Below are 27377 nucleotides of genomic sequence, written 5' to 3' on the forward strand. Positions count from 1 at the left end.
TTTGTTAAAGCTTACTTGTTTAATTTTGCAACACTGGGTATTTTTTGCTGTGTTACATCGAGGATCACCAGAAACCTAGAGCAGAGGGGGAAGGATTAATAAAAGGTATTTGCCTCGATAATCCACTTATGTATGACATTGAAATTCAGTTATTTAAATTAATCTTCAGAAGGATACCGACAAGTTTTGTACCGTTGGTTATCACATGCCAACAGAAGGATTTGACATTTTTAAAATGAGTGGCTTATTAATGTCAATCACATTTTGTTTTGTTTCAAAAGTAAATACAACTTATTTGAGTTTGTGTTTATATAATGTTAAAATAAGCTCTAACGTCCTTAAAACCAAACAGTTTTCTATTTTTTAAAGCATCCAGGCATATTTATATTCAAGCCTGATTTTTAATGTTTCTAACTTATTAAACAATAAATAAACTTAAAAGTTTTACTTAAATTGCAAAAGATTTAATGCTATTGTGGCAACTAAACCAAAATAATTGAGAAATTCAGTATTGGTTTTATTTATATCGCTTCCTTTTTTGTCCATCAACCTGTGGTTGGATAAAGTTTCAAAAGCATATACAGAACAGGGCAGTGTTGTAATACTTGAAAATAAGTTTTGTTAGCTTGAACTCATTTAGTCACTGATATTATAAACACTTAAATGATTGCCTTTTTGTGAAAAATGACAAAATATTTATCTATCATTAGGTGAGCTTTTTTGAATCTCTAAAAGATTATAAATTGTTTTAGCAGTTAATTAACTAGTGCAAATTGTATAATAATTTTAAATTGATGCTCATGATTTTTTTTTTGTAATTTAACAAAAACAGTATTTAAAAGACGTAATAAGAATATCAAAGCCCATACAGAAGTAGGTATCATTTTGGACGTTTCGAATAACTCTTTATTCATTTTCAACATGTTGAAAATGAATAAAGAGTTATTCGAAACGTCCAAAATGATACCTACTTCTGTATGGGCTTTGATATTCTTATTACGTCTTACTACAACCTCCAACCATTATGCTCCAAAGTATTTAAAAGGTTTTAAGTAAATCATAAACATTAAGTACTGCCCTGAAATTTACAGTTCCAATATATAGCATTTTACGAACAGAGAGCTTTCAATAATATCAAAATTCTACCGTGTAACTCTCAGTTGAATCCTATAGTCGCTATCTGAATATAGAGTTAAAAAGATTTGTCTCAAGTATTATTTTATAGGCAGACCAAACAGGAAACAATACTGTTAACAGTTTCCTGAAAAATCATATTAAGTTTACATTGGGAAATTGATATGTTCTCCCCCTTTTCGACAGATAAAAACATGCTACCACTAACCACACTAGTTTCAGAATTGAACCCCTAATTTATTTCTTCAACAAAATAGTCAATTGAGCATTCACAAATTTTTTTTTTAAACTGATTTCTCACTAACAATTTAGGCCCAGTAGGGGCTCTGAAAACTAGTTTGTTTTATTAATTTCAACCTACAAGTTTAGAAAAAATTATTATAACTTGAGGATTATATACTTGTTATTAATGTTTTTTTCTTTATTTTATGCAGTTCAGGTTGTGTTGATTAATATTGCAAAATATTTTGGTTTATAATTGCATTTTTTGTAGCTTTTTCTTGCTACTGTTGCTTTCACAAGGTAGTTAATACCACAAAATATGTTGTGCTGGTCCTAACAGTATTTTTTTTAATGTTAAGCTATAAAAGCCTATTAACTATTCTTTTTTTTTTCTTAGCTGTCACATCATGGATGAGATGATCTGGCAAGAGCACACCTATGTGCTTGAAAAAGCCCCTGGTGTGGGCTTTGGCATAGCCATAAGTGGTGGACGTGATAACCCGGGTGTTTCAACTGGTGACACTTCAATCATCATTTCTGATGTTGTCAAACAAGGCCCAGCATTTGATAAACTCAAGTATGCTGATATTTAAGTGAAACATTGATAGTAATACATTGTGAAAAAAATATTTATTTAATAAACTTGTAGAATTTATTTGTAAGCGTTTGTATATGTATACATATATATTTTTTTTATAAATAGCAATTGTTTTTTGACCTAAAATATTAAACTTTGGACATAAAAACATTTTTTTTTACATTTGACCTATTAGGAATATATTAATTTAAACAACACACTGTTGTATGTATAAAGTACTAGTGTCTTTGCGTCGTCAGCAACTTGTGTTTGATGTTTACTGATGACAGGTGGAACATAAAATGTTCAGTTATTTTTACTGGTTTATGTAAATCTCTTGAAAATTCTTTGTTGATATTTTGGGCTTATCTATAAAAATGCCATAGAAAAACAAGTCACTGATTATTTTAGTAAATTGTTAATTTAACAGTTTAGTTGACATTTAAGGTAAAATTAATTGTGAAAAACTAACAAAGACCTAGCATATTATAGAGATAGATAGCAGGATAATTGCAAATCTCCACCGAAAAAAGAGACCGCGAATAATGTTTAATACATTTGGAGCAAATCTGAGATGCACAAAAAATAATCTCCATAGCCCAAACTAACTCATAAACAAAAATTCCTGGTATAAAGTTATTGACAAAGAAGGTCATTGTGGTTAAATTACTGACGCAAATTTGCCTCAGTAACGAACATGATTTGCTTCGATCTTACATGATGTGCAGGAATTCTTGCTGCACTCTGTGTGTTAACATGTTGGTTAACTACTACACACAAGCTAGAAAGTGCTAAAGTAGGACAGGTTTTTATCTTTCATTTGCTCTCCTCCAAAGTTCACTCCATAACATATGAGTTTCTATTTGTAATCGATTGCAATTTTTGTTTGGGGGATATTATGGGCACTTGTGGTTTCGGTGTGTTTTCGATGTTTATTCTATGCGTTGTATTCCTCATGTTAAACTTAACAAGAACAGTTATGTGGTTTTAAGGGTTGTTTATTGGCGAATAGAAAATGTTGGGTAGAAGCCATTGTTTAAATAAATAAAATGCTTGGAAAAATGATATATATATTAGAAAAAAATATGGCAAAATATTTTTTTAAATGCATAATTTGTTTAGAAAAAATACCTACAAAATAAAAAATCAACAATAATGTAAAAAAACATATGTTTTTCTAAATAAAAAGGACTAAATAAAATGTTTCCCTGTGCAATGTAAACAGGGTTTGTGAACCTTGTTCGCCTACAGACAGCAGTTCTGTTTTTGTAGAAACAAGAAGTGAAAATTCAAATGTGTAGCCAACATTCTAATCCTAAAAACATCGTTAAAAAAGTTCAAAAACACACTTTACACAATTGTTTTTTACAAAAGCTTTGCGGATTGCAACATCATGTCATGAATATTTAATCACAATCGATGCAAGTTTAGGCAGTTATTAGTTTCTAATGTGCCAATAGCCACCTTACCTGCTGGAAACTGTTCAAACAAGTTTTTTTTATACTTGGCACATAAAACTTTGTTTACTTATTTTAGTAAATCTGGGAACTTTGCAACACAATACAACCAAAACTAGTAATCTGTTGTTATGCCTAGCCTAGGGGTTTTCAGCAGTTACCAACCTAATTTTAGTGTCACCTCTTTAAAATTATTATGCTTTAATTATAATGGCTTTATTGCTCAACTGATTGATTTACTGAAATCTGGCTTGTAACAAGTACAGACCAAGACCATTTTTTTAATCTTTATATATAGCCTAAAACAGTGCTTCCCAACCAGTGGGCTGTGAAGCTATTTCAGGTGGGTCGCGAAGTAGTTCTAAATGTTAACTGTTTTTTATTAGACCGGGGAAATAATTGCATTATCATTACATAACATTTATACAACAATGTAACAAATACGCAACAATTAGATGTGTTGTGTCGCATCAACTATTTCCGTATGTACACCTGTAGCAAAGATACAGATTCTATGTAATATATCATTGTTGATTGCACAATAAAACTTGCTTTAAAAGTGGGTCGCGAACTGATTAAGGTTGGGAAGCTCTGGCCTAAAATAACCACCTAATTACCAAAGCATAAAATTCTTTTTTTTTTTTCAGGACTAATGATATTGTTCTTCGTGTTAATGGAAAGCCGATGTTCAATATGTTCCACAGTCAAGCTGTAAAAGAGCTCAAAAATGCCGGTCATGCTGTTGAACTGGTATGTCTGTTATTTTTACTGTGATTTCAAGGTGGCAAGGAATAGTGCTTATTTATTTATTTCACCATTGTTAAAAATATTTGTAATCGTGTGGTCTATATTTAGAGTTGAGTCATGCTCTGGTCAAGCTGCCATTCACTACTCAGGAATGTTTAGGAAAACTAAGCACATTATCTTTTCTCACTAGCACTTCTGTTGTTTACTTTGTTCCTGGTGTAAGATTAATAGCATTGGTACTGCTATTATCCTGTGTTTTTACCAAGCTGCTTTGTTCATAGCTATACATGACTAAGTAGTTTGTTTAAAAAATGTAAAAATCAATTTTTAAAAAATTGCTAGGAAATAAAGCAGTACATATTGAAAATTTAGAATAAATATTTTTAGCATGTTTTTTTCTGCAACCCATTCATATTATTCTTGTGGTTCGCTTTTGTATTCCCCAATCCCCATACACAGTAGCACACTTTTAAGGCTAACGAAGCAGTCCATTGTAAATACAGAAACAAAAAGTTTAGGCAAAACTTTGTTTAGATTTTTAATAGTTACCTAAAAATATCTCATTGAATCAGTAAATTTCACACCTTATTGCATGTATGTAAATGTATGAATTAAAGTCAGGCCAACACACAATTTAGTAAGTTTACAAAAGAATTTGAATAAAAAATCAATCATTTGCTTTAGAAAGGCTTTTTGTGCTAGAGTGCTTTAGAATGGCATTCTATATCTTTCTAATTATGGCTTACACCAAGCCTTTTGCCTTCAGGCTTTGCCCAAACTAAGTATTAATGCCTCTGATGAAATTGGCCACTTTAACCATCAAAATAAGATAACTTTCCAGTTGTGTCACTGCTTAAACCTATTGGAACATACTTTCACATTGTATACATAACATAGGGGTTTTGTTTCTTTGTCTGTTAAACTAAACTTTCTGCCTTACAATTTAGTCTCTCTATAAGTTGTGACGTAAAAAATATTTCTATTAATTTTTAAGCCATGGGTCTTTAAAATTCTAATTTTTATTTATCACTGCAAAAATCCACTCTAAAAATTAGGAAAAAAACATGGCCAAAATCAACATATTTTTGTGAGCAATGTTCTGGGTTTCATTTATTTTGGAATTACCTGTAAATTAAAGAAATGAGTTCATCTTTCGTGTACAAAAGATAAAGTTTTATTCTTTTATAAAACATAATAAGTACATTATATTAAACATACCTTAATGTCCAAATTTTGTTTTTTACAATTAAAAAGTTTTAAATAAGATATACTAGGCAAACAAAAAAAATTATTCAGAATGTTAAATAAAATAATATCTGCACCTGTAGAAAAACTATAGATTGTTCAAACTTACTAGTTTTCCATACTATCCTTTAACTTTACAGTCCATCAAACGTAAAGTCATGGTGAGAGTGGCCAGGGACACTCCACCACCAGGACGACTCAGCCGAAGTCGGAGTCGTGATCTTGACACGTTGCCAAGACACCGTTCACGAAGCCGAGACCTTGACCATTCGCCTGAAAGGTCCCGGCACAGATCTCGTAGTCGAGACTACAACACAGCTCGGAGCCGAAGACACAGGTCTCGCAGTCGCGACCTTGATTCGCCAAGGAGCTACAGAAGACACCGGTCAAGAGGGCGTGACTACAGTCGGAGCCGAAGCAGAACTCCACCAAGAAGGTAGGCTGTTGTTTGAAAACTGCAAATGGACTATGTTGACTGTTTCATGATGTTTTTCCAAGCAGGAAATTTAGACTGTCCACTTAATATTGATTTTTTTAAACAATATTTTTCAGACAAATTGCTGTATATTATTTTAACAAGACAACACTTAACCAGTCTGATCTTAAAATTTTATATGCCATTTTTTCAATGACTTTCTTGTTTTTAGACAACGAAGTTACAGTAGATCACCGTCAAGATCTAGCAGAAGAAGTCGGTAAGTAAGCCTTCGTTTAATTACATAATATTGAGATATACCCCTCATCACTACTTGAGCATACTCAAGATTTTAAAAGTCCAGTGGCCTGAAGTGTGTTTGTTTTTGTTTTAAGTGGCAGCAGCACTTCCCATCACCGAAGAGGCCGCTCAAGATCAAGAACTCCACCGAGAAGGAGGTAAAATATCATAAGGTTTTGGGTTAGCCTGATCAGCTGTGATATACATTTCAAGGGATATACATTTAATCTCTTACTTAAAAGGAATACCTGAAAAATATACAGGTTGTTAACAAATGTGCTGCTGATCTGTCAGTACAGCACAAACACCTTTTTTGAACAGAAACAGATAAAAAATTTAGATTTTAGCTTGAATAATAAATGTTGTTAACTGACTTGAAACGAAACCAATTTTTGTGTGAAAATTTTACTGTATTGAGAAAACACACAATATGCCACTCACAACATGATTTGTGGCAATATGTTATTATTAAATTACTTTGCACATTGAAAAGACCATTTTTTATCAAATTACTTTTTAGTCGCAGTCGCAGCTACTCACCAAGCAGCCGCAGCATTACTCCACCCACCAGGCACGAATCACCACCTAAAATGGAGAAACACAAGTCGGTTGAAGACCTTGTAAGTGTTTAATACTTGGCATCATTTCTCATTTTTGGCTGCCCAAGTAACACACTTTCAATTTACCAGAGATCGAGTTCCCCGTTGTCCCCTGATCCTGACAGTGCCACATCCGATGGCGACATGATGGTTTTCCCAGTCAAAAACAGAGAGCCAAAAACTGTCGTTCTCAAGAAAACACGCTGGAACAGTATGTTTTTTTTATAATAACTTATTTATAATAATATTGAGTTTTTTATACCAATTATTAATAATAAATTTAACCCGATTTAAAGTATAATGTTAACAACAACAAAACAATGGTTGTAAATGTATGTTATACATTCGGGATTTGGTAGATTTAATGCACTTCTTGCTGTACATTTATATACACTACCATGATCTAAATTTAAAAATTAACTGTTAAATTATTCCTTCCGTAGATTCTTATGGCTTAAAACTGGGAACCAGGATTTTCATTCAAGATATTCAACCTGGAAGCCTGGCCGATAAAAGCTCAGAAATATCAGCAGGAGACACAATTCTAATGGTATGACATTGTTATATTTCAGTTAAAGCTAAAGGCAATAGGTGGCACCAAGAGTCACCAGTTTTAATCAAATGTCTTGTGCTTTACCCAGACATTTTATATCCTTATGGTGTGTTTATCTAAGTGTTTTGTGGAACCAGTTACCGTCTCGTCTCCATTTGTATAGTTCTGTGCCACCAAAAAATGTTGTTAACATTATTAACCAAAGAACGTTAATAAGCCCCTTTTATTCATCAGATCAATGGAAGAAACGTTGACAACAAAACCGTGCAAGAAGCAATCCAAATTATAGGTTTGAGTAAAGACAAAGTGACAATGCTGGTCAAAAAGCAAGACGGCGGAACTGTCTCAATCCCAGCTGACAGATTTCGATCTAGTAATGATGCTGCTCCCGCTGCCACAAGTGGCGATAAAAGAAAGGATGACACAGATTCGGGAGGTAAATATATGTTTGGAGATAGTGTCAGGTCAGAACCTAATCAGTTAGAAAAAAAATTTAATTTGACGCCACAATTTACCTTTTCCATTAATTATGTTACAATAAATATCGTACAGCGAATGAAAAACTTAAAAAATATTTTATTTACAGGTTACAATCAAATCAGACCAATCTGGTCACCTTTTTAGTTTGCCTATCAAGTTTTGATGCTAACTTTGTAAATAAATGGTTATCTTATTTTGTTCTTTGTTGTCTTAAAAAATAAATGGAACATTTCTCAACAAACAAATACCGTGTAAAAAACAATTTAATTTACAAATACACTGGTAGTGCCTCAAAAATTTGTTTTAATGATTTGCAATATGGAAAATTTAATTGTTTTAAAGATGAAAGTGTCCCTTCAAGGCGAAGCTCGATTTCAAAGGAATCTGACCACCCACCACCGTAAGTGAAACTTTTAGTTATTTAGTGTGAATGCGAAGTAAAAATTTTTTGCATTATAAACTTTGCACTTTTAAACTAACAATTTGTATTGCAATTTTAAAAGCAAATAAACTACGATAACCTGGCGAATATTTTTCCACCAGCCTAATACTAGACTGACACAAATTTATTTACTTTGGTGGAGTATTGCACGAGTATCATGGGTAATATTTTAATCGTTAACTAAGCAAACAATGTTTGGCTGAACAACGTTTGCTTCTCCTGGCATTTTTAAATAGAAACACACTCTGGGAGTCAAGGTGAATTATTGACCTTGAAATGCGATCTCGGCAAAAATTTGACATTTTTTGCTTGAAGTGCTAACAATCTGTAGTTTCGTAGGTGGAGGCAGCACTTTACCCTTTATTTAAATATTTTAAAGGGAACCTGCTCCAAAGCCAGCTGCAAAAAATAACCGTCAATTTGGCGGAATTCAAGTATTGCCGACCGGGTCTGCCGCTGCCCCAGGGAGTTCCCATTCGTCCTCCAGTTCCCGTTCCACCCCTGAACCGGCGCCAAGGTCCAAATCCGCCGACCCAGAGTATGCAGTGCCACCTGGTGACCACAGCGAGGATGATGACGGCGACGAAGGACCAGTTCTGCCGTATGTTGAACATTCATATTTTTACCTGCAGGGATACCATATAGCTGATGTAGCCAATTTATGTTTGATTGTGACCGACTAAAATATTTTTTGGCGACTCTCGATCGACTGGTGCGGTAAAAAATGTCACAAGAACACTTATTAAACATTTTAAATGTTAATTGCGTTTTTATGACAATACAAAAATTTTTGCCTGCGGGGATACAGTGCAACGTTAGTTTTTAACATTTGAAAATCTATGTATGTTTGATTGTGTTTTCTGCGATTCTAGTCGGTTACCGTTTGCAATTCAAAGACTTGGTAATTTACACAAATACCTATAGTGTTCAATAACAGTTTGACGTTCGACAGCATATTGCATCATTTTTTTTAATTAGCAGCAAAGTAGTGGGAGCCACGACTATCCCTTTCTTTGGCCTAATATTTTTAACAAAAATATTTTCGTAAATCATTTGCAGCCAAAATTTATGCCAAACACATGTGGTGGAAATACGCTAGAATTCCCATTTGAGGACCACATTTTTCACTGAGCTTATCCCGCAATATTTGGATAATTAATCTTTTTGTAAAATCATTTTTCTTGTTTTTTTCTGCAGACCCACCGCCCGCCACATCAACTTCGTCAAGGGCAAGAATGTTGGCATCCGGCTCGCCGGCGGGAATGACGTCGGTATATTCGTGGCGTCCGTTCAGGAGGGAAGCCCGGCCGCCAAGCAGGGACTAAGGATGGGAGACCAAATACTTTCGGTGAGCTTTACGTTTATCGGCAATCTAATTAATTCGCCGGAAAAAGTTAGCCCAGTGGTTTCCAACCTTTTTTGTCCTGTGCACCCTTATAGTCGATATTCAAATCTAATTTCGCCCTACACATTTTGTTTGCTAAAATATCGTTTACAGTAGTATTTTATTGTAATTTTTACAGTAATATTTTATTGTAATTGCAACTAAAATTAAACGTTTTTTTTATTTTCTTGAAATTTCTTCGTACATCCACTTTCTGCATTGCTGCCTCGATTATACGAGAAATTTCTTTTTCTCAGCTTATATTTGGCAAATGAAGAAATAACAGTTATATGCAGAAATAACACTTAGCAGACAACCAGTAATAGATTAATATTGTGACACAAACTCCCCCTACAAATTACAAAATTCACTCCTAGTGGGAAATTCCCCCCTGGTTTGGAACCACTGAGTTAGTTAGTCTGTCTATTTCGCAGTCATTTTCTATGTCGCAACGGCTTTGATCCCTACACGGCCCAAATTCCATAGCTAGATTTAGCTCGAAGTTGGCGCCACAGCGGAAATTTCAACAAACTGTCCGACTATTTCGAATCACACTGTAATGAGATTGTCAGACTAATGGGACTCGGGCGTTACAAGTCTGTTTAAAACTGTTTTTGATTATAACCATGAAAATGTTCCACCAGGTAAACGAGATAAATTTCCGCAACATAATCCGGGAAGAGGCCGTCCTTACCCTGATGGGACTGCCCGCCGGCGATGACGTCAGGATTATCGCTCAGCCACAACCAAAAGGTAAAAAAACTCGTGCATTTTTTAGATTAATCTGACCGCATTTATTGTTTATAGGTTTCAAACTCAACGAATGGCCTGCTAAAGTTATTCGCTCGGTTCTCGAAATAATGTTGTACCGATAGCTACAAAACAGAATGTATTGCCCGCATATTAAACCTAATTTTCACAACGGCATGGCGTCTCACAGCGTAAGAACAACTGACGTAGTGTCATCAATCATGTGTGGTGTCTTTTCCTATCATGCTCCTGAAATTTTTTATTAACTTTTATTTGTTTTAATGTTTCGATTTTAAGGCTGCCTACAATATTATACAATTAGTTGTTCTGGTATGGTTTTAAAAGTGGCATTTGATGATCCTTAAGCAATTGTAACCTCCCTCCGCCATGTGCAACTTTAGTGGTACTGGAAGACATTTCGGGTCCGCTTTCTACGGTCTTTTTTAGTGTAGAAAAAAGTAACGTAAGGTTTTAATATAATTGCGGCTACTGCAAGATATATCATCTCTTTGCCAGATGGTATCGATCTATAGTCTAAAATATACATCTTGTGATAGGAGCCAGGATTTTTAATGCAGTTTTTCACTTTGATAAACTTTGGACCAAAAAGATGTATTTTTCCACAGGGTAATAGTACGCGACCACAAAAGGTTAACAATCACTGGCTTGAAGAAAGTTTACAATGTTTGTATAAAAGTTCTCTAGCGTCCTGCCAAATGCCAACCCGTTTTCAGTTAGAGTGGCTGCTGGGTAGCGATTGCCTTCTCTTCTAACCGCTCACGTATCTGAGCATCGTTAGATGCTATTCTTCACCATCCGTTGAAAGCAGCGGCCCTTACTGTTTTACGCCGTTATATCCACCACTCCCTTTGCATCGCGCAGTTTACCAGAAGATCCTGGAGCACGGCACGGGCGACTCGTTCTACATCCGCACGCACTTTAAGTACGAGAAGTCGGGCGCGCACGAGATGTCCTTCAAGCAGGGCTCGGCCTTCCGCATCAGCGACACCCTCTACCAGGGAATGGTCGGCTACTGGCTTGCGGTGCGCATCGGACGCAACAACATGGAGATCGAGCGCGGCGTCATTCCGAACAGCAGCAGGTTGGAGTTTGTTTTGGGGCTTTTTTAATTTATTGTTTTGCATTCGTCTGATGCGTATGACAGTTTTGTTATCTGCGTCAAAAAATATTTTCAACAAATTAATTGTTTAATATTGGTACGATTTAAACGTAATAAGCATTCTTTTTTTATTCTTTACGTGGCTCCGATTAGTATCTTTCTCGAAAAAAAAAATACATCTTAGAATGTTTAATGTAGATAAGTCTGACAACAAAATATTCCTACGCGATATGCGATATGCGATATAAGTGACTTCGTCGTTACTTGAACGCTCACATTTTCGGTTAATTATAAAATTTATCCGTTGAGGATAATTCGGAAAAAAGACCCGATTATTTAAAGGCACTTACTAATGTTACGTTTTTTTGTCGTCCTTTTGTTGCTACTTGTTGTTGTTGGTCTCATTGTTTTAGATAATAACTTTTTTTTATAAATGTTCATCGGTTTTACACCCAAAGTATGGAAAATCACGACTGATAAAAATATTATTGGATAAAAGATAAAAAACGCCTCGCGTTCCATCCGAACTTTTATATTATTCATTTGTAAAAAATCCACTAAAAAGTTGCGATGTTCTCCAGGGCTGAGCAGTTAAAGATGGTTCAGGACAAGAAGAAAGCTCAGATGCGTGAGCGCGGAGGCAAGGGAGGGATCGGGAGGCGACTGATGAAGAGCCAGAAGTTGGACGGACCTCTCTCCTCCAGCGCTTCCACCATGTTTCCCGCCTACGAGAGAGTTGTGCTCAGGGAAGGTACGTCTTTTATCAATGGTTCAATTTAAGCTGGATGTATTTTATTCTACTCGATAATGCCTGTGACTAATTAATTAAATCCTAAGCCCATTGGGTTAATTTCTATTAAAAACCAGACATTTAAATTACCTAACATATATATTATTTTTTTTGTTATCTCCATTGGCTCTTAGTTAAGCTGTAAGATGAAATAGTTTAACATTTGGATTTTTAAAACTTGATTAACCTAAACTTTGACTAATTGATAAAATCTCCCTTCGGTTTACTGTTTATGTAAAACCAGACGATTAAATTATCCTACATATATATTCTTGTGTTTTTTGTTCATCTCCATTGGTTCTTAGTTAGGCTATTATATGGGACAGTTAAGCAATTAGATTTTGAAAACATACTTAACTTACACTTTGAAATCTCCATTCGGTTTAATTTTTATTTAAAACCAGACGATTAAGTTATTATTATCCAACAAATATATTCTTGTTTTTTTTTTACAAAGATGCTTATTTATGCTTTTGGGATATAGTTTAACCTTTATATTTTTAAAACTTACTAGACTAAATCTTTGACTTAATTAATAAAATCTCCTTTTTTTTTTTTTTTCAAACCAGACGATTATATTATCTTAAAAAAGTATTCTTGTGTTTTTTATACGTTATTTATCTGCATATATGTTTATACGCGTTAGGGAATTAAATGGGTTATTTTTTTAATATGATTTAAAAACATAAGTTCTTATTAAAAGAAATAAAGGTATATTAACTCAAAAGAGCCGTGGCTTGTTCTCCGGGGTCAAATAAGTACTTTTTCAAACACCCTTGCTTGTCTTTAGCCGGCTTCAAACGACCAGTGGTTATCTTTGGACCGCTGGCCGACATCGCCCGGGAAAGATTGGCCGGTGACTACCCCAACTTGTACGAAATTGCCCGTAAGTCAAATCTACTCGGTTTGTTGATTTAAAACTAAGCATTAGACTTGGTTAGGCTTGGCTCTTTGTTTTTAGTCACTCATTTAGTTGTCGTTTTGCGGTTTTATTAAATATATCATACTAACAAATAAGTCTTTAGCTACTTTGTGAGCATTAAAAGATTGTTTTCTACAGAGAATCTTGACTTTAACTATTTTAATTTTATAAGTTAAGTGTGTTTAATTGATTGATGTCTCAATTTACATAAAATAAAACAACTTGGTAATGGCCCTAGTACTAATTGCACTCTTTGATTGTTATGCGACCTAAAATATATTTGTTGCAGGAAACGAAGGTATGTTGAGCGGACAGAAGTCGAACAGAAAGGGAGTTATTCGCTTGAACACCATCAAAGATATTATTGAAAAGGTAAGTGAGTTCAGTCGGTTCTTGTAACCTTGTTTAATGGCGCGAAAACTTGTTTATCAGACTCTTACGAAATGTCAGTGAGAACCTGCACGCACCTGTCCAGATATCAGGCGTCGAAAAAGTACACCTTGTTTGCAAATCCTGTTCCACAGAACTTTGCTTCTGTCGGCAGTATGCGAGTATTTTTGTTACACAAGAAAGCGGCAACGAAATCACAATGCAACAATGCATCGATGACAAACGACGTATTTCTTCTTCACCGCAAGGAAACATAATAACTTTGCTCGATCGTAACCCAAAACAAATTGTCAAAAATACATAAACAGCCAATCTCCTAAAGCAGTGGTTTTCAACCGTTGTGCCGCGGCACCGTGGGGTGCCATTTATAATGCTCAAGGGTGCCGAGACATATTTGAAAGTCTTTTAAGAATCTGATTTTTGCTCAACTCTTAGAGCTATTTTTGTAAAGATTTGAGTGAAATAAATCCGACCATAACTTCCTACGCTGTGTAGAGTTGATTTGTGTTGTTCCAGTTCCGTTTATTGTGAAATTATATTAGTGAATTACCTACGGAAAAATCTTGTAGGGGTGCCGCAACTATATGTTATTTCTAAGGGGTGCCGCTAGACATAAAAGGTTGAGAAACACTATCCTAAAGCATTAATTTTCAACCGCTGTTCCGTTCTATGAAAGATCATCAGGCGTTCGCAAGAAATTCGCTAATTTTACAGTACAATGAAACGCCCGAATATCGAATTTGTGCTCATTTAAACAGTCCCATATAACATACTAAAAATGTGAAAGTGAATAATTTTGCAGGTGTTCTTTAAATGAATAAAGTGTTCCGTGGCTCAGACAAGGTTGAAAAACACGGCCCTAAAATGTATAATATCCATAAAAAAACGAAAAATGTCAATATATATAGTATATTCAGTAAAAACGTAAAGCCGCCCTTGGTTTGTATTCCAAAAAAACGACGCTTTGAAAGTTAAGCCTGTCAAAAAAAAACAGTTTAAACTAACCACTTCCCACAGGACAAGCACGCAATCCTGGACATCACACCCACCGCCGTGGAGAAGCTCAACTACGCTCAGCTTTATCCGATCGTGGTCTTCCTAGAGGCTAGCTCCAAGTCGTCAGTGAAGGAGCTGCGCCAGAAGCTGGCAGTGACCGACGAGGAAAAGAAAAAGAAGCCTGGAAAGCTGTACGACCGCGCCGTGAAAATGCAGCGCGGATACAACCACGTCTTTACCGGTAAGGGCATTGCATTTATATGCGTTTTAAACGGCGGACTTTTAGCTTGCGATTTTAACTTTGTCCAGCCAATTGCTAAAGCAACGTAATTAAAACACAGAGTGAAAACGGGACATAATTTTTTTGTAGTACAATTAGAAAAAAACTTTTACTAGAGAGTGGTGTATCACTTCATGAAATTTGTATTGAAGCTAGAGTAGGGATTTCCTAAAAAATTTTAACGCGCACCCTTGAAAAAAAGTAATTCTCCTGGATCAGAATTGGCATTAATTTCAAAGATGACTTATTTTTGAATGATTCATTCTATTTTGTTCATCATCTTCTTATTAAACAAAATGCCATTGATAAGTTTGCCTAATATGTATATTTCCTGCCAGACTGTCGGATTATTTCAGGCTTGAATATAAGGTAGACTTAATTGCAGGTTGGGCTTTTAGATAATCGACCACTATATATTACAGACTCAATTACGCTTTCGACTGGCAACGATGACTGGTATCGCAAGATCTACTCCACCATCAAGGATCAGCAAAGCATGCCGGTGTGGGTGTCGGAGGACAAGGTGAGTAAAGAATAGCTGCTGTTTCGCTTACTCTGGCGATCGTTGAAAATGCTCAATCGCAATACTTTTGCTATTTGCTGCTTTTTGTGTTTTGCTTTGAATCACTGCTTTTTTAAATGTTTTGGTTCTGCTTAATTCATTGGTTAAGTTAATTTGGAGATTTTTAGGTGTCGAAGTGCATCATTGCCAGAAGAAGACCTGTTGCTGGTTATTGTAAAGATTTTATCAGCAATCAATTTTATAAAGTTTAACCCTGAAATTTGCCATATGCCCTCCGAGCATGTTTTTGTCATAAATCCTACGTTATTGTTCGGCTTATAACTGATTAATTTCCAGGTCGTAATCAACTAAGGCCTGTGTAAAAATTGCAATTCAGGAGAGAAGTAATTCAGGAGAGAACTGGTACTTGTACCATAAAAACTTTGTGGGCTTTTTTTCGCCAGGTACTCCATGTAATAAAAAGGTTAAGAACACTACCTAAGAAGGACGAAATAAATAAATTTTTCCAAAATAATACATCCTGCTAGAAATTTCTTTGCAAAATTGTGAAGAAATCGCTTGAACCATGCAAAAACCATTACAAACACAGAATAAAATATTTAAAATGCTCTCCAAGAGGCCGTAATTTTGCGAAAGCATATGAAAAAACGCTTAAAATGTTTGAATCGGCTCAAATCAACCCAGCAATAGCAATAGCAGCGGCATCAATTTGCCGCCGTACAATAGTAACAGTAACAGTAGCAGCAGCAGCATGCCGTAATTCTGCACAACCCGTTTGAGCGTTATTGTTCTCTTCCTCGTCCAACAGCTGGGAGGAGGTGGCGAGGAAGACACGGAAGGCATGACGGTCCCGGGAGACGACGACCAGTTCTCCTACGTGTCGGCTCCCGCCAGCGACTACAGCGTTACCACCGTCGGGTCCGAGATGTTGCACAACTCTCGCATCTCGGACGACGAGGACGAAGCGCCCAGACCCAACGTCGCGCTCAAGGTACAGTGTTGCGTGATTCTATTTGAATAAGGAAAGTTGACCTTTTCTTACCGAGTTTGAATAGGGTCCCGCTTTTTTTCCTACGGGAACCCGTTTTTTCTTTGGGGTGGTATACATTTTACAAGTATAACCTGTGTCCAACAAACCTTTTAATCACTATGTACCCATAACCAAAACAAAAAGGCCTACAGCCAAGCGTCAGGTTGTCGAAGGACTTGGGTAACACACACTACTGACTTGTTCAAAACTTCCCGGCCTCCTTCTTGGCCAATGGGAAGAACCCAGCCACAGCTACTAATATTACCTTCTTTACCTTACACTTTACTTTCCCTCAGTTACCCGTTTATCATTAGTGAGCAAAAAAGTATTTATCAAACAGTAGGCCTTTTGGGTTGTTTTTTTAGCCCCGCACTTCTAAGTTATTTTAGGTTTGATCGGGGTAAATAAAAGCCCACACTAGGGATGCCCGATAAACCAGATGCCTAGCGGTAGTATCGATCTTCGTATACGATAATTTAAGCATTTTAGCTATGTTTGCAATCTAACTGGGCGTTTTTCACTTTGGGAAGTGTTCTTGGAAAATAGCATATTAACAACACGAGCATTTTTTTGGTTAACAACCTTGAGAACATTTCTTTAGACCGAATCATTTTTTCAGTTTTGCATATATACTATACTAATGATGTAACATGGTATCGGATGTTATCGGTATTTATTTGTGCCTTTTTTTGCCATTTTTACTTGACTATTCTAAAAACACAGCTACAAAAGGCGGTTTAAATCAGCGACCTAATTTATCCATTCTTTCTAGATAACAAGTAACGTTTTACTTTTCTGCGCAGCCTCCAGTCAACAATCCTCCACCTAGTTCCGACGAGGAGGACGGTGGAAAGTTCGGCGACGATGACTTTGACGACCTGAACAACGAGGAACCTCCGTCCAACAAACCGGTTCCTCCACACAACGCAGGTTAGTAGGTAGCTTTATACTTACTGTACTATCTAGTATGATTGTACGACAATATCGGATCATGAAGTGGCTGTTTCGATACTCGTCCGATACGAATATGGTATGGTTGCTGATCCGATACCATATTAATATAAGCATTTAAGCCATGATTTGCGATTCAACGCAGCGATTTTACCTTGAAAGGTATATTTATTACCAAATATTAGGTTAACAAATCAACTTAAACAAGCCAATTCATGTTAAAGCAATTTTGGTCTAATACCCAGGAAAATATCTTTAAACGTTTCATTTTTTTCATCTATTTTAAGCATAGCAAAGATGACGTCATTGGATATCGGTATCCGTATCAGAACAAAACATCAAATACCGGTCATCCATACTACCCATTATAGTGTTGTGTTTAGACCGATGGCAGCTGTTGATTTCTCGTTTTACGGGGCTCGACTGTTAATTGTTTTGTTTTTTTAGAGCCAGAGGAAATGCCCGAAGCACCACCGAGGGACAAGAGAAGCAGCCAACATATGCAGGTGGGCATCTGATGGTCACTGTCTATCAAAAACTACTTATTTGAGAATTTTATAACACAAAACTTTAATACTTAAAAACATGGAACTTAAAAGACATAGAGACAAAAAATATTTTTGCGGTCTTACTCTGACTTATTTTTAACCAAGGATCAGACTTAATACATCATTGCGACTTTTACACATTTCGGAAAAGTGTAGTTGGTTTAACCCCGCCTTTTGCTACGCCCCTTGAAAAATGAATGAATTTCGCATGTATTGTTTAATCCAGTGGTTCTCATGGCCCATTTTCGTTTTCTGTGGCCCAATAAATTTTTATGAAAGAACAAACTATAAAAAAAGATTTAGAACAAAATATCAAAACAGATTTATTCAACAGTGCATTAGTGAGGTACTTGCTTCTGAACAATAAATTTACGTTTCATTTACATTCTTCCCCAAGCCGTTATTCCTGTAAAATTTGGTATAGTAATATAACTAAATTCTTCAATAAATCTAGATTTCTTAAATTAGTCTGTGGCCTCCTAAAAAGTGAGCATGGCCCACTGGTTGAGAACCGCTGGTTTTATATAACTGCTCGACAACTATTTTTACGGACATTACTTCTAGCCAAGAGAAGAGCCACGTCATTCAAGCACCAGCAGCTCAGAGCGGGAGCCGGAGCCCCCGATCATCGCCCCCAAACCCCTTTCGTCTACCAACAGGGTCGTGACCAAAATCGAGCCTCCGAGGGGCAAACAGGAAATTCCCCAAGGCCGATTCGACCCGCAATCGTTTTTGAAGTAGGTTTTTTATTATGTATCGCAGCGAATTTTTTGCGCTTTTGCCTAATCTAATTTTTACTGTAAATATCGCCGACATTTTGCTTACATACCATTTTTAAGCATGGCAATTTTTTCTTCCGTTTTTTTTTGTTTCGGGGTGGCAAAAAAGTATTTGAATCGTTAAGTCTTTTAAAAGATTTCTGTGTAGAAAAAAGATATGTTTAGTCTTTGAATTTATTTTACGTGCAGTCATGTGTTAGTAAGTACAGAAAATAGGTTATCTAACTTCTTTTATTGAAAACGTATACCTTTTTTTGAAAATTCTTTGAATGTCTTTAAATTTTTTTCATAAAATTGTGTGGCAACCCTTTGTTTGTTTCAACAATTCATACTACTGCTAACACTAAGGCGCTCTTATGAATCCAAATAGGACGATTCTCTAAAACACTATAAAGTAAAGCCAACCAATTTGCTGACGAATTCTGTGACGCTTTTGCAGAAACCACATTCGCGGCCTCAACAAAATTCCAAAGGAGGAAGAGGTATTGAGTGAAGAAGCCCCACCATCACATTCTGCCCCCAGGAGGGACCCCAGTCCAGAAAGAAGGTAACTATTTTCACCGAGTTAATTAAATTTAATCGGCCCAAATGTTATGAAGGATTAAGTTATGAAATGACTGCCGTTGTCTTCAATCGCTATAAAATCATTTTTTTGTCTTTTGGCTTATTGATCAATTGAAACCGATCAAAAGAAATTAACCATGTCATTGTAATTTCACTTGATTTGCTACGTAGCGCCTGGTAGTGCTATTGCTTTGGCGTTTACCTTTATTGAAGTTTTTCCTTATTTTAATCAAACAAGCTGCAATTCGCGTTGTGCGTCTTCATCACCCAACTTGTAGCCATTCGCACGTAGTTAGACATAAGTTTCATTTAATCCCGTACCGCAGCAGCCAGTTGCCCCCCGCTCCTCACGACGGCCCCCAGATATTCCCTGCCCCTGCCCCTGCCCCCAAGGAAGCGGTACCCCAGTCCCGTCCACCCCCTCTGCCCCAGCAGGGTCCATCGGCGGCGGCCACAACGGCCAGGCCGTACATCAGGTGACAGCTACCCAGTTATCTTGGTGGCTTTGGTGGCTGTGCTGTTATGTATGTAGTTTGGGCATGGCGCATCTCGCAAATGCTTGGTGTACGTTGCTCGTTTCTTGGTGTTGGTTGTTATCATTTCTGGATTCCAGAGAAAAAGCGGAGGACCACAACTGTATGTAGAACTACAGAAAAACTATAGTCAGTTAGCCTGTTTTTCTGGAGATTCTGTGTTTGTGCGCTGTACACCATTGTCCTGTCGAATTTAAACTAGCCTTAATAAGAATATCAAAGCCCATACAGAAGTAGGTATATTCGAAACGTTCAAAATGATACCTACTTCTGTATGGGCTTTGATATTCTCATTACGTCTTACTACAACCTCCAACCATTATGCTCTAAACTAGCCTTGTTTTGGTATCACTCGTTTACGCATTAACCCAAAATCCACCCTTTCAACTAATAATACATCAGTAGTTTAAACCGGTAGCCTCTTGGTCTAGTTAGGAACAAATTGTTGCATTGCGAAAGTTTTTATAAGGCGCAGACAAAAAAAAATAAAACAATAATGATATAAGCTTGTTACTGGTAAAACACTCATTGCTGTTTATTCTTTGCTTTTTGAAGTCTGTCCTTATGATTTGTGGGCCACTGCGAGTTATGCTGTAACTTTAACGTCAGACCGAAGCAGTCTTAACTGCATTCTGCTTACCACTGTGAATTACGTTTGCAGAAAGTGTAAAGGATAAAAAATAAAAAGGCGTTATTAGATTTAGAACGATTGCTGTGCTCTATGCTTGCGCACGGGAATCAGTATCTAAATCCTGCTGTTGTAATTTCCCACTTATTTCGATATAAGAAAAACAATAAGGTCGAAGTCTAAGCAAAACAGATTATTTTACGATCACAGTGTTTTATGAACAAAGCTGACACGTTTTCCTATCGCATTTGTCTGTTAAGCACGAGACTCTGGATTCTCACTAAAGTATCAAAAAAGGGTTTGTAGTTATCTTTGTTTAAACTATGAAGAGAATCGAAATGACAATGTCCACGCTAAGCGAAGACTACGAGAAAATTAAAAAAAACCCTGGTCACAGGCCAAGACACGGCCTTTTTCACATATAGCTGCCAATTCCTAGCTTTTGCTTCGCTATAACCGCGGTGCAGCACGTTCTAACAGCGATGCATGACGCAAAACGCCTTGCTATTACCGGAAAATAACTTTTCCCCTGTTTGATCATGTACAGGCCCGTGAGTAGCAACATCGCCCCGCCCCAAACACAAGAGCCAATGTACGCGCAAGTCAACAAAAACAGGTGAGTCTGTAAAGTAGCAAAGTTCAGGAACGCGCGATTCTCTGCGCCGTTGTGGCCACCAATTACAATAAAAACAAAAAAATATTTGTTCTAATCAAATATTTGCAAAACTTAAGTTTGTCTTGATCAAGTTTTAGCACATGTGAATTTTGGAATACTTCAGTAACGAAACTTTTATTTTTCTCCAAAAGGAAATTGTTTTTTTTAGGTAATGTTTATTGTATTCTATATACATAGTTTTATAAAGGAATGTACAATAAACGTTTGTTGTTTCGTACAGTGTCGTTTTTTATTGTTTACCACTAATTTCAGGAAGCTTTATTACCTTTACCCGTTTTTTTTTCAATACAGACCCCCATCGCAGACCCAGCCCCCTCCCCAACAGGACAGGCCACGGTAAGTTGCGAATTCCCCTAATTAACCTTACCCACATCGACCCATTATTATTTTCAACGCCTACCCCTCACCATATGCCTACAGCTGTAATCTTGTTTTTCAAGCTCCCTAACTATCCCCGTGTATCCATGCTATTGTCATTGTGCGAGGTATGACGTCGTAATACGTATAGTGCTACTGTGACGTCAACGTTTTTTTGTTTGTTCGTTCATTCGTATCGTGGGTTTAACGCACCTGCATATTGGCTTCGCTTTGTTTATCGTTATGGACTGCGTACTTTATGTATGATAAAAAGCTCTTTTCAATATTAGTTGTTAAATTCCAAATTGTTGTTAGTTATCGTCCAAGTGTAGTTTTGTCCTGTTCAAGATGGTTTATTCTAAAGGCGCCATTCATGCCTTTTTGCGTTGACTATAGTTAAGAAGCATACGCCATATTAAAATAACACAAGTTACATTTTAAAACAGCTAAATTAAGATTTTTTTTTTTTTTATAAAAATATGTTGATTTTGTAAAATCCTCTTTTTATCGAAAAATATATTTTATATTTTGTCATTAAATTTTAATATTTTTTATTGAAATTCCAATAAATATTCGTATATTGTGTTCCAATGTTTAAATTCACATCCTAATATCGACGTTTTTGGTTTTGTGTAGTACTCACGTGATTTAAATTCTAAAACAAGCTTTCAGTTGTTCCATTTGCATCTGTTCTGTTTCTGATTATTTACTCTGTTGTTGACATAGGGATTCGTCCGGACGGGACTATGCAACCGAGATCGATAGCTTTATACAGAACGACCCATACAGACGTCCCAACCAACCACAGCCTGCAAGGACAGATAACAGGTTGATTTTATAAATGTATATACCCAACATACCAGATTAAGCATTATATGTTTGTTTTTTAAAAGTAAAAGATAGCGCGGTTCAAGAAATATAAGATTGATTTATTATTGGAGCTTTTTTGTAAAACTTTTTTCTGTACCTGTACTAACTTGGCTAAGTTGAGTTTTAAATGAGTTCTTTTAAGTAACCTGTCAAACTTTAATGTATAGACCTCCGATAAGAGAAGAGCCGCAACCACAGCAAAACAGGTAGGCTCCAGTCTTTCTAGAGTTTTATTAGCTTAAACAAATGCGATGAAATTATTCTCGCGCAATTGAAAAATGTAAAGTCATATTCCTGTTTTTAAATCATTTAACTATTTAATGTACAATAGACAAAAGAAAAAAAAATATTTTTAAAGTTTGACAGAAATATATATTTTGCTGTGTATATAAGGCACCGTAAATTTTATAGCAATTTGGTTTTAGTTTAGTTTCCCAGAAACTGAAAGTACCTACTACCTAAGAGGAGGTGTAAATACGTACTTCTGTTTGTGTTCGGATTTGTTTTAAAATCTACTATAAGTTTTAAGTTCCGTATCGACGCAAGGCAAACGCTGAAACTGAAACGACCCTGGCTATGTTTTTTCCGCAGATACGACTCGTCGAGGCCCTACAACCGATTTGCCGCCTCCTCCCAGCCAAAGTTCGAGCCCAAAACCTACCAGCCTTACAAGTGAGTTGCGCGCGCGTTTCGACGGTTAACCGAACAAGACACCAACATGCGTGACTGCATAATGCACATGACCCCTGCTTGGTATTCCACTCTCTACACCTTTTTAACCTTTAAAAGTAGTCAACATGGATGATAAAAAGACAGCTAGGCGCTGTGCTAACAGCTAATAAACTATTTTTGGCCGCTGAGTTTTTCAATTTATATAAAACCATTTTATCAAATAAAAAAATGTTGCAGTGCAAACAAGCCGCAACCGAGTCGCGCCCCAGTGAGCAACGGAGTCGGGGGAAGCACCGTCCCAGGGGCCAGTTCCGCACCCGGGGGACCCCCTAAGTCGAAGTTTGTCCAGGATAAGTACAAGGAGTACATGAGCCAGATCAAGCCAAGCAGGTGTGGTAACGCGTGTTGTATGTTCGATTCCGTGTTTCCTCAGTAGATAAATATTTGCGATTCTCAAAATTTTCAAAAATACTTTTGTTGAGACTTGACTGATCGCATATTGATATTATTGCTTCAATAGGCACCCACTTGCAACTTAATATGTTTTTATGATTTTACTCTTTAAGTTCTTCCTCCTACAATGCGTACAACCCCCGACCATATAACAAGCCTGGCGGACCCCAGCTAGGCCCCAAGTACCCAAACGGCCCCCAGAAGGACCACATGTACGACAGCGGAGTGGACACTTATGACCACGCCAAACCCAAGAAGATCGATCCGGTTCCAGTCAGGTAAATTTAAAACAATTGACAGATCGTACTTAAACTTCTAGTGGATATTATTGCTTGAGGTTGGTCGCTTTTTAAGACTACAGTTATTAAAATGTTCGTAGTAATTGAAAGTTGGGTTTGAATCATTTGCGGAATTTCGCACCCTTATTTTTTAACTTCATGATTAGTCGGTTGAACATCAACGATGTTAATAATTCTACTCTTTTTTTAATTACCTTTAAAAAAATTAGCATACTTAGCCTTGAAGTTTTTCCATCTTACTTCTTATAAAAGGTAATATCTGAGTAGCCCAATTTTTTAACACTATTCTTGATACACACTACTAATTTCAAAATTCAAAAGATCAGACTATACTCTAACGCATGTGATAATATCAAATTGGGGGAGCCAATATCCGATAGCAAGTAGTAGTGTCGGTACTAGGACGATTAACCGTGCCGAAAATATATATTGGAGGTTAGCATTATGGCTCGTCGACGAATTAGTAAATAAGCTGAAGAGGATTCTTTCGATATTTGTCCTTCGAAGGGAATGATGCCTTAGACTAATTTTAGATTAATAACTTGAAAACGTAAATTTTTCACAATGATATCGGGTCTCGGCAACAGAATAAAATAAAAAGTATCGGACAGCCTTAGATTCAAAAATAAAAATACGTCGGCACTCACATACGACAATACGTCTCATGCAGCCCGTCGACGATCGAAGAAGACGATCCACAAGTGGTGGCCACAGCCCGTGGAGTGTTCGACAGCAACGGAGGTGTCCTCAGCTCGGTCGAGACTGGCGTGTCGATCGTCATTCCCAAGGGCGCCATCCGTCCCGGCGTGCGACAGGAGATCTACTTCAAGGTTTGCCGTGACAACACCGCCCTGCCGCCCCTCGACAAGGACAAAGGTGAATCTTTTTGTTTTTGCGCTTGATTTAGAATAGATTTTTCTGTTTATTTTGCGGGTCTTTTTGTTTTCGGAAAGCTTGTGAAGCTTTTCGGTACTTTGGAAGCTATTGACCACTGGCCTTTAATTTAGTTTTGTAGCGGACACTCCTGTTTATTTTTTAATTATCTGTAATACCAATATCAAGTTTTTCTGCTGACTGTTTCCTAAATTTGTACATTAAATTGTGAACAGTATTTCTTCTAAATTTATACTATTTGTTTTTTGTACGTGATGTGCAGTAAAAAATAATTTAAAGGGGCCTACCCCACAAAATATTTTAAAACGAAAAAAAATTTGCACCCTATTTTTACGTAACATTCTGCATCAAACCCCATGTGCGCCAAGCAAACAAAATGTTTCAAAACGAAATTCCTGTGTTAAATATGTACAGAAACTCTCCTTTTCGAGTAGAGGATTGTCGCATGGCTTACTCGTACCGTATAACGTGAACAACAATACAGCCTATATTCAAATTTCTGACATTCCTTTTGTTACGTCACAGGCGAGACCCTCCTGTCCCCACTGGTGATGTGCGGACCCCATGGACTCCAGTTCGAGCACCCGGTGGAACTCCGCTTACCTCATTGTGCGTCTATGACGTCAGAAGGCTGGTCGTTTGCGCTCAAAAGTTCGGAGCCAGGTGGGGGCCGCCCCCGGACCCACCCTGGTCTCCCTCGTGACCCAGGGGGGTGGGGGTGCATGACGCGGTCTTTTTTCTTCATGCTACTGCTGTACGACGTTTTATTAACCCCGAGTCTTGTCGACATTTTAACCCCCCGTTTTTTAGTGGCGTCACAAAGACACTAATGTAAGCTTTCGTGACGTCTTAATACTTACTGGTGGTAAAAGAAACTCCCCTTGATTTGTTGGGTGAGATTTTTCATGTGAAGTAGATAGTGACTAATATGTTAAAAAATACCAAATAACCACTTTCACGAGTTTGATAAAACATTAACCCTAGTCAAAATGACAATTCAGTAATAATTAACAGTCATTTTTAAATGTTATTTTTATTTTTTTTTACCATTCGAAAGAGTTTATACCTAGGATAAAGTAGTTTTCCAGAACCTTAACAAATGTTTTTTGTTTACATAAAAAGTAAGTTACAAGGTTATCTCACCTGACGGTTGTAAAGGGTAGCATGAAGAAATAATACTTCCCTGTCTCCCCCCACCTCCCCTAAGCATGAAAACTACCCCAAATCCCACGCTTGTGTTAATTTTTCTTAATTTTTAAAGCTTCAACAATTTTCCGACAGCAAATCCTAGATGTCAAACTTTTTATTATAAAAAATGTATAAACTGAGAGTTGCCGTAAACACAAAAAGGGAAACATCGTTTTAACAGTATTGTGTTAATCTTCGTTAGTCACACTAACTACATTCGTTAGCGATATTTTAAACAGTTGACAATCAACGCTAATACTAAGTTTGACCACCCGCCTGATAACTAACGTGGAACTATGTGAAAATTAAAACCTGTTTTAATTTGGTTTGCATGCTGCATATAACGATTCTTCCGAGGAAACACGTCTCGTATGATAAAGGGGGGAAATAACCTGATAATTAATATACCCTGAAAATGATTCATTATGGTGCTGAAATTTAAAAAGTAATTTATTTATGCAGTTATATGTTGTTCTAAATGTGGTTAACAGAAAAAACTAAAATCGTTTCTACAAAATGCATATTACCTCCACTCGCTAAATGCGGCAGACTAATAATAATTTTAATAATTGCTGTATTCTAATCTGGTTTTCCGAAGATTTACAAATGTTGATTTTTTACCAAAAGTATGTTGGAGCTTTAACCATTTTATGTGCTTCTAGTTACTGCTTATCACACTGCCAAGCGCTTCGCTTTATTACCAAGTAACGCAAAATTAACATTTTCCTTGGATATAGTACACATCTGCTTGCAATAAACTAAAAATTGAATTTCACTTTTTGACACATGTAATAGGTAGGCGCTTCGCCATGTATAATTTGAAACGTGAGCAAGCAAAAAGAAAATGATTTGCCTACAGAACCACGATGTCGATTGGGGACAATAAAAACGTTCCACCAAGCAAGTGCTACGATTGGCTTAAATTTAACCTAGGAACGAAGTCTTACATCGCCCAATTTTTTTAACGTAGCCGCTGCTTCATTTTTCTCAGGTGAGCCTTCGCAGTGGCAGAACGTAAATCTTCCGAACCAGGGCGACAACTACGACGTCGGCAGCAACAGCGTGTCCGTGCTCATCGATCACTTCTGAACGCTCTTATGACGTCACGATGCAGTCCACAAAAGGCCAAGACCACACGTCATGTACTTGTCTGGCTGATGTCACGCACTGCCCCTATATACCGACCAACGACCGAGCTTTGTAAATAAATGTTACCAGATTGTGGCGTGTGTGCAGTGCCGGATCTAGATGCTATCGGTCCCGGTGCTACACAGATCCCTGTATTGTTTTTTTATCTGTTTATTTTTTAAATCAAGGTTTACATGAGCTCAAAAGAATAGCTGAAGCGCTGTAGCCCGGGTCGGTTTTCCAATCCTGCACTGCTTGTGTGATAAAGATTGTCTTGCTTGTTTATTGTGTTTAATCATGTGCCTATTGCTAATCGGTACGTACGCGCGTTTGTAATGTACAGTCGTTGTTATACCCTCTCCTTTTTTCTTACCGATGTAGTTTTAACAATGAAATCTGTAAAGCGAAATATAACGTCACATTACGATTACAGCCGCTTCGTGGATTGTCGTTTTTAACTCCCGAGGTTTTAGATAGATTC

At 36.8% G+C, this 27377-nt stretch overlaps 1 protein-coding gene across 1 annotated transcript; it reads left to right on the forward strand.

Moving 5' to 3' along the window:
- Positions 1 to 27326, forward strand: LOC146164476 (tight junction protein 1-like). The gene is made up of 36 exons (XM_083381552.1): positions 1 to 105; positions 1754 to 1933; positions 4038 to 4140; positions 5523 to 5818; positions 6030 to 6077; positions 6193 to 6255; positions 6618 to 6717; positions 6787 to 6907; positions 7140 to 7246; positions 7484 to 7685; positions 8072 to 8129; positions 8551 to 8772; positions 9369 to 9519; positions 10200 to 10308; positions 11188 to 11407; positions 12007 to 12176; positions 13006 to 13101; positions 13427 to 13509; positions 14545 to 14764; positions 15226 to 15326; positions 16135 to 16317; positions 17160 to 17286; positions 17755 to 17813; positions 18420 to 18592; positions 19074 to 19181; positions 19525 to 19674; positions 20907 to 20975; positions 21327 to 21371; positions 22119 to 22220; positions 22430 to 22468; positions 22854 to 22934; positions 23172 to 23324; positions 23501 to 23665; positions 24357 to 24562; positions 25106 to 25243; positions 26760 to 27326. The coding sequence occupies exons 2-36, from the start codon at positions 1764 to 1766 to the stop codon at positions 26855 to 26857; spliced, it is 4536 nt and encodes a 1511-aa protein (XP_083237678.1). The 5' UTR covers positions 1 to 105; positions 1754 to 1763; the 3' UTR covers positions 26858 to 27326.
- The last annotated feature ends 51 nt before the right edge of the window (positions 27327 to 27377 follow it).

Source organism: Ascidiella aspersa, chromosome 2, assembly GCF_963924565.1.
Source record: "Ascidiella aspersa chromosome 2, kaAscAspe10.2, whole genome shotgun sequence".
Taxonomy (NCBI): Eukaryota; Metazoa; Chordata; class Ascidiacea; order Phlebobranchia; family Ascidiidae; genus Ascidiella; species Ascidiella aspersa.

Bases quoted from the DNA above. Each gene is read 5' to 3' on its own strand.
- LOC146164476 (XM_083381552.1), top strand. From the start codon at position 1,764: ATGGATGAGATGATCTGGCAAGAGCACACCTATGTGCTTGAAAAAGCC. The intron at 12,177-13,005 runs GTACGTCTTTTA...GCTTGTCTTTAG, and splicing joins GAGAGTTGTGCTCAGGGAAG to CCGGCTTCAAACGACCAGTG. The intron at 18,593-19,073 runs GTAGGTTTTTTA...ACGCTTTTGCAG, and splicing joins GACCCGCAATCGTTTTTGAA to AAACCACATTCGCGGCCTCA.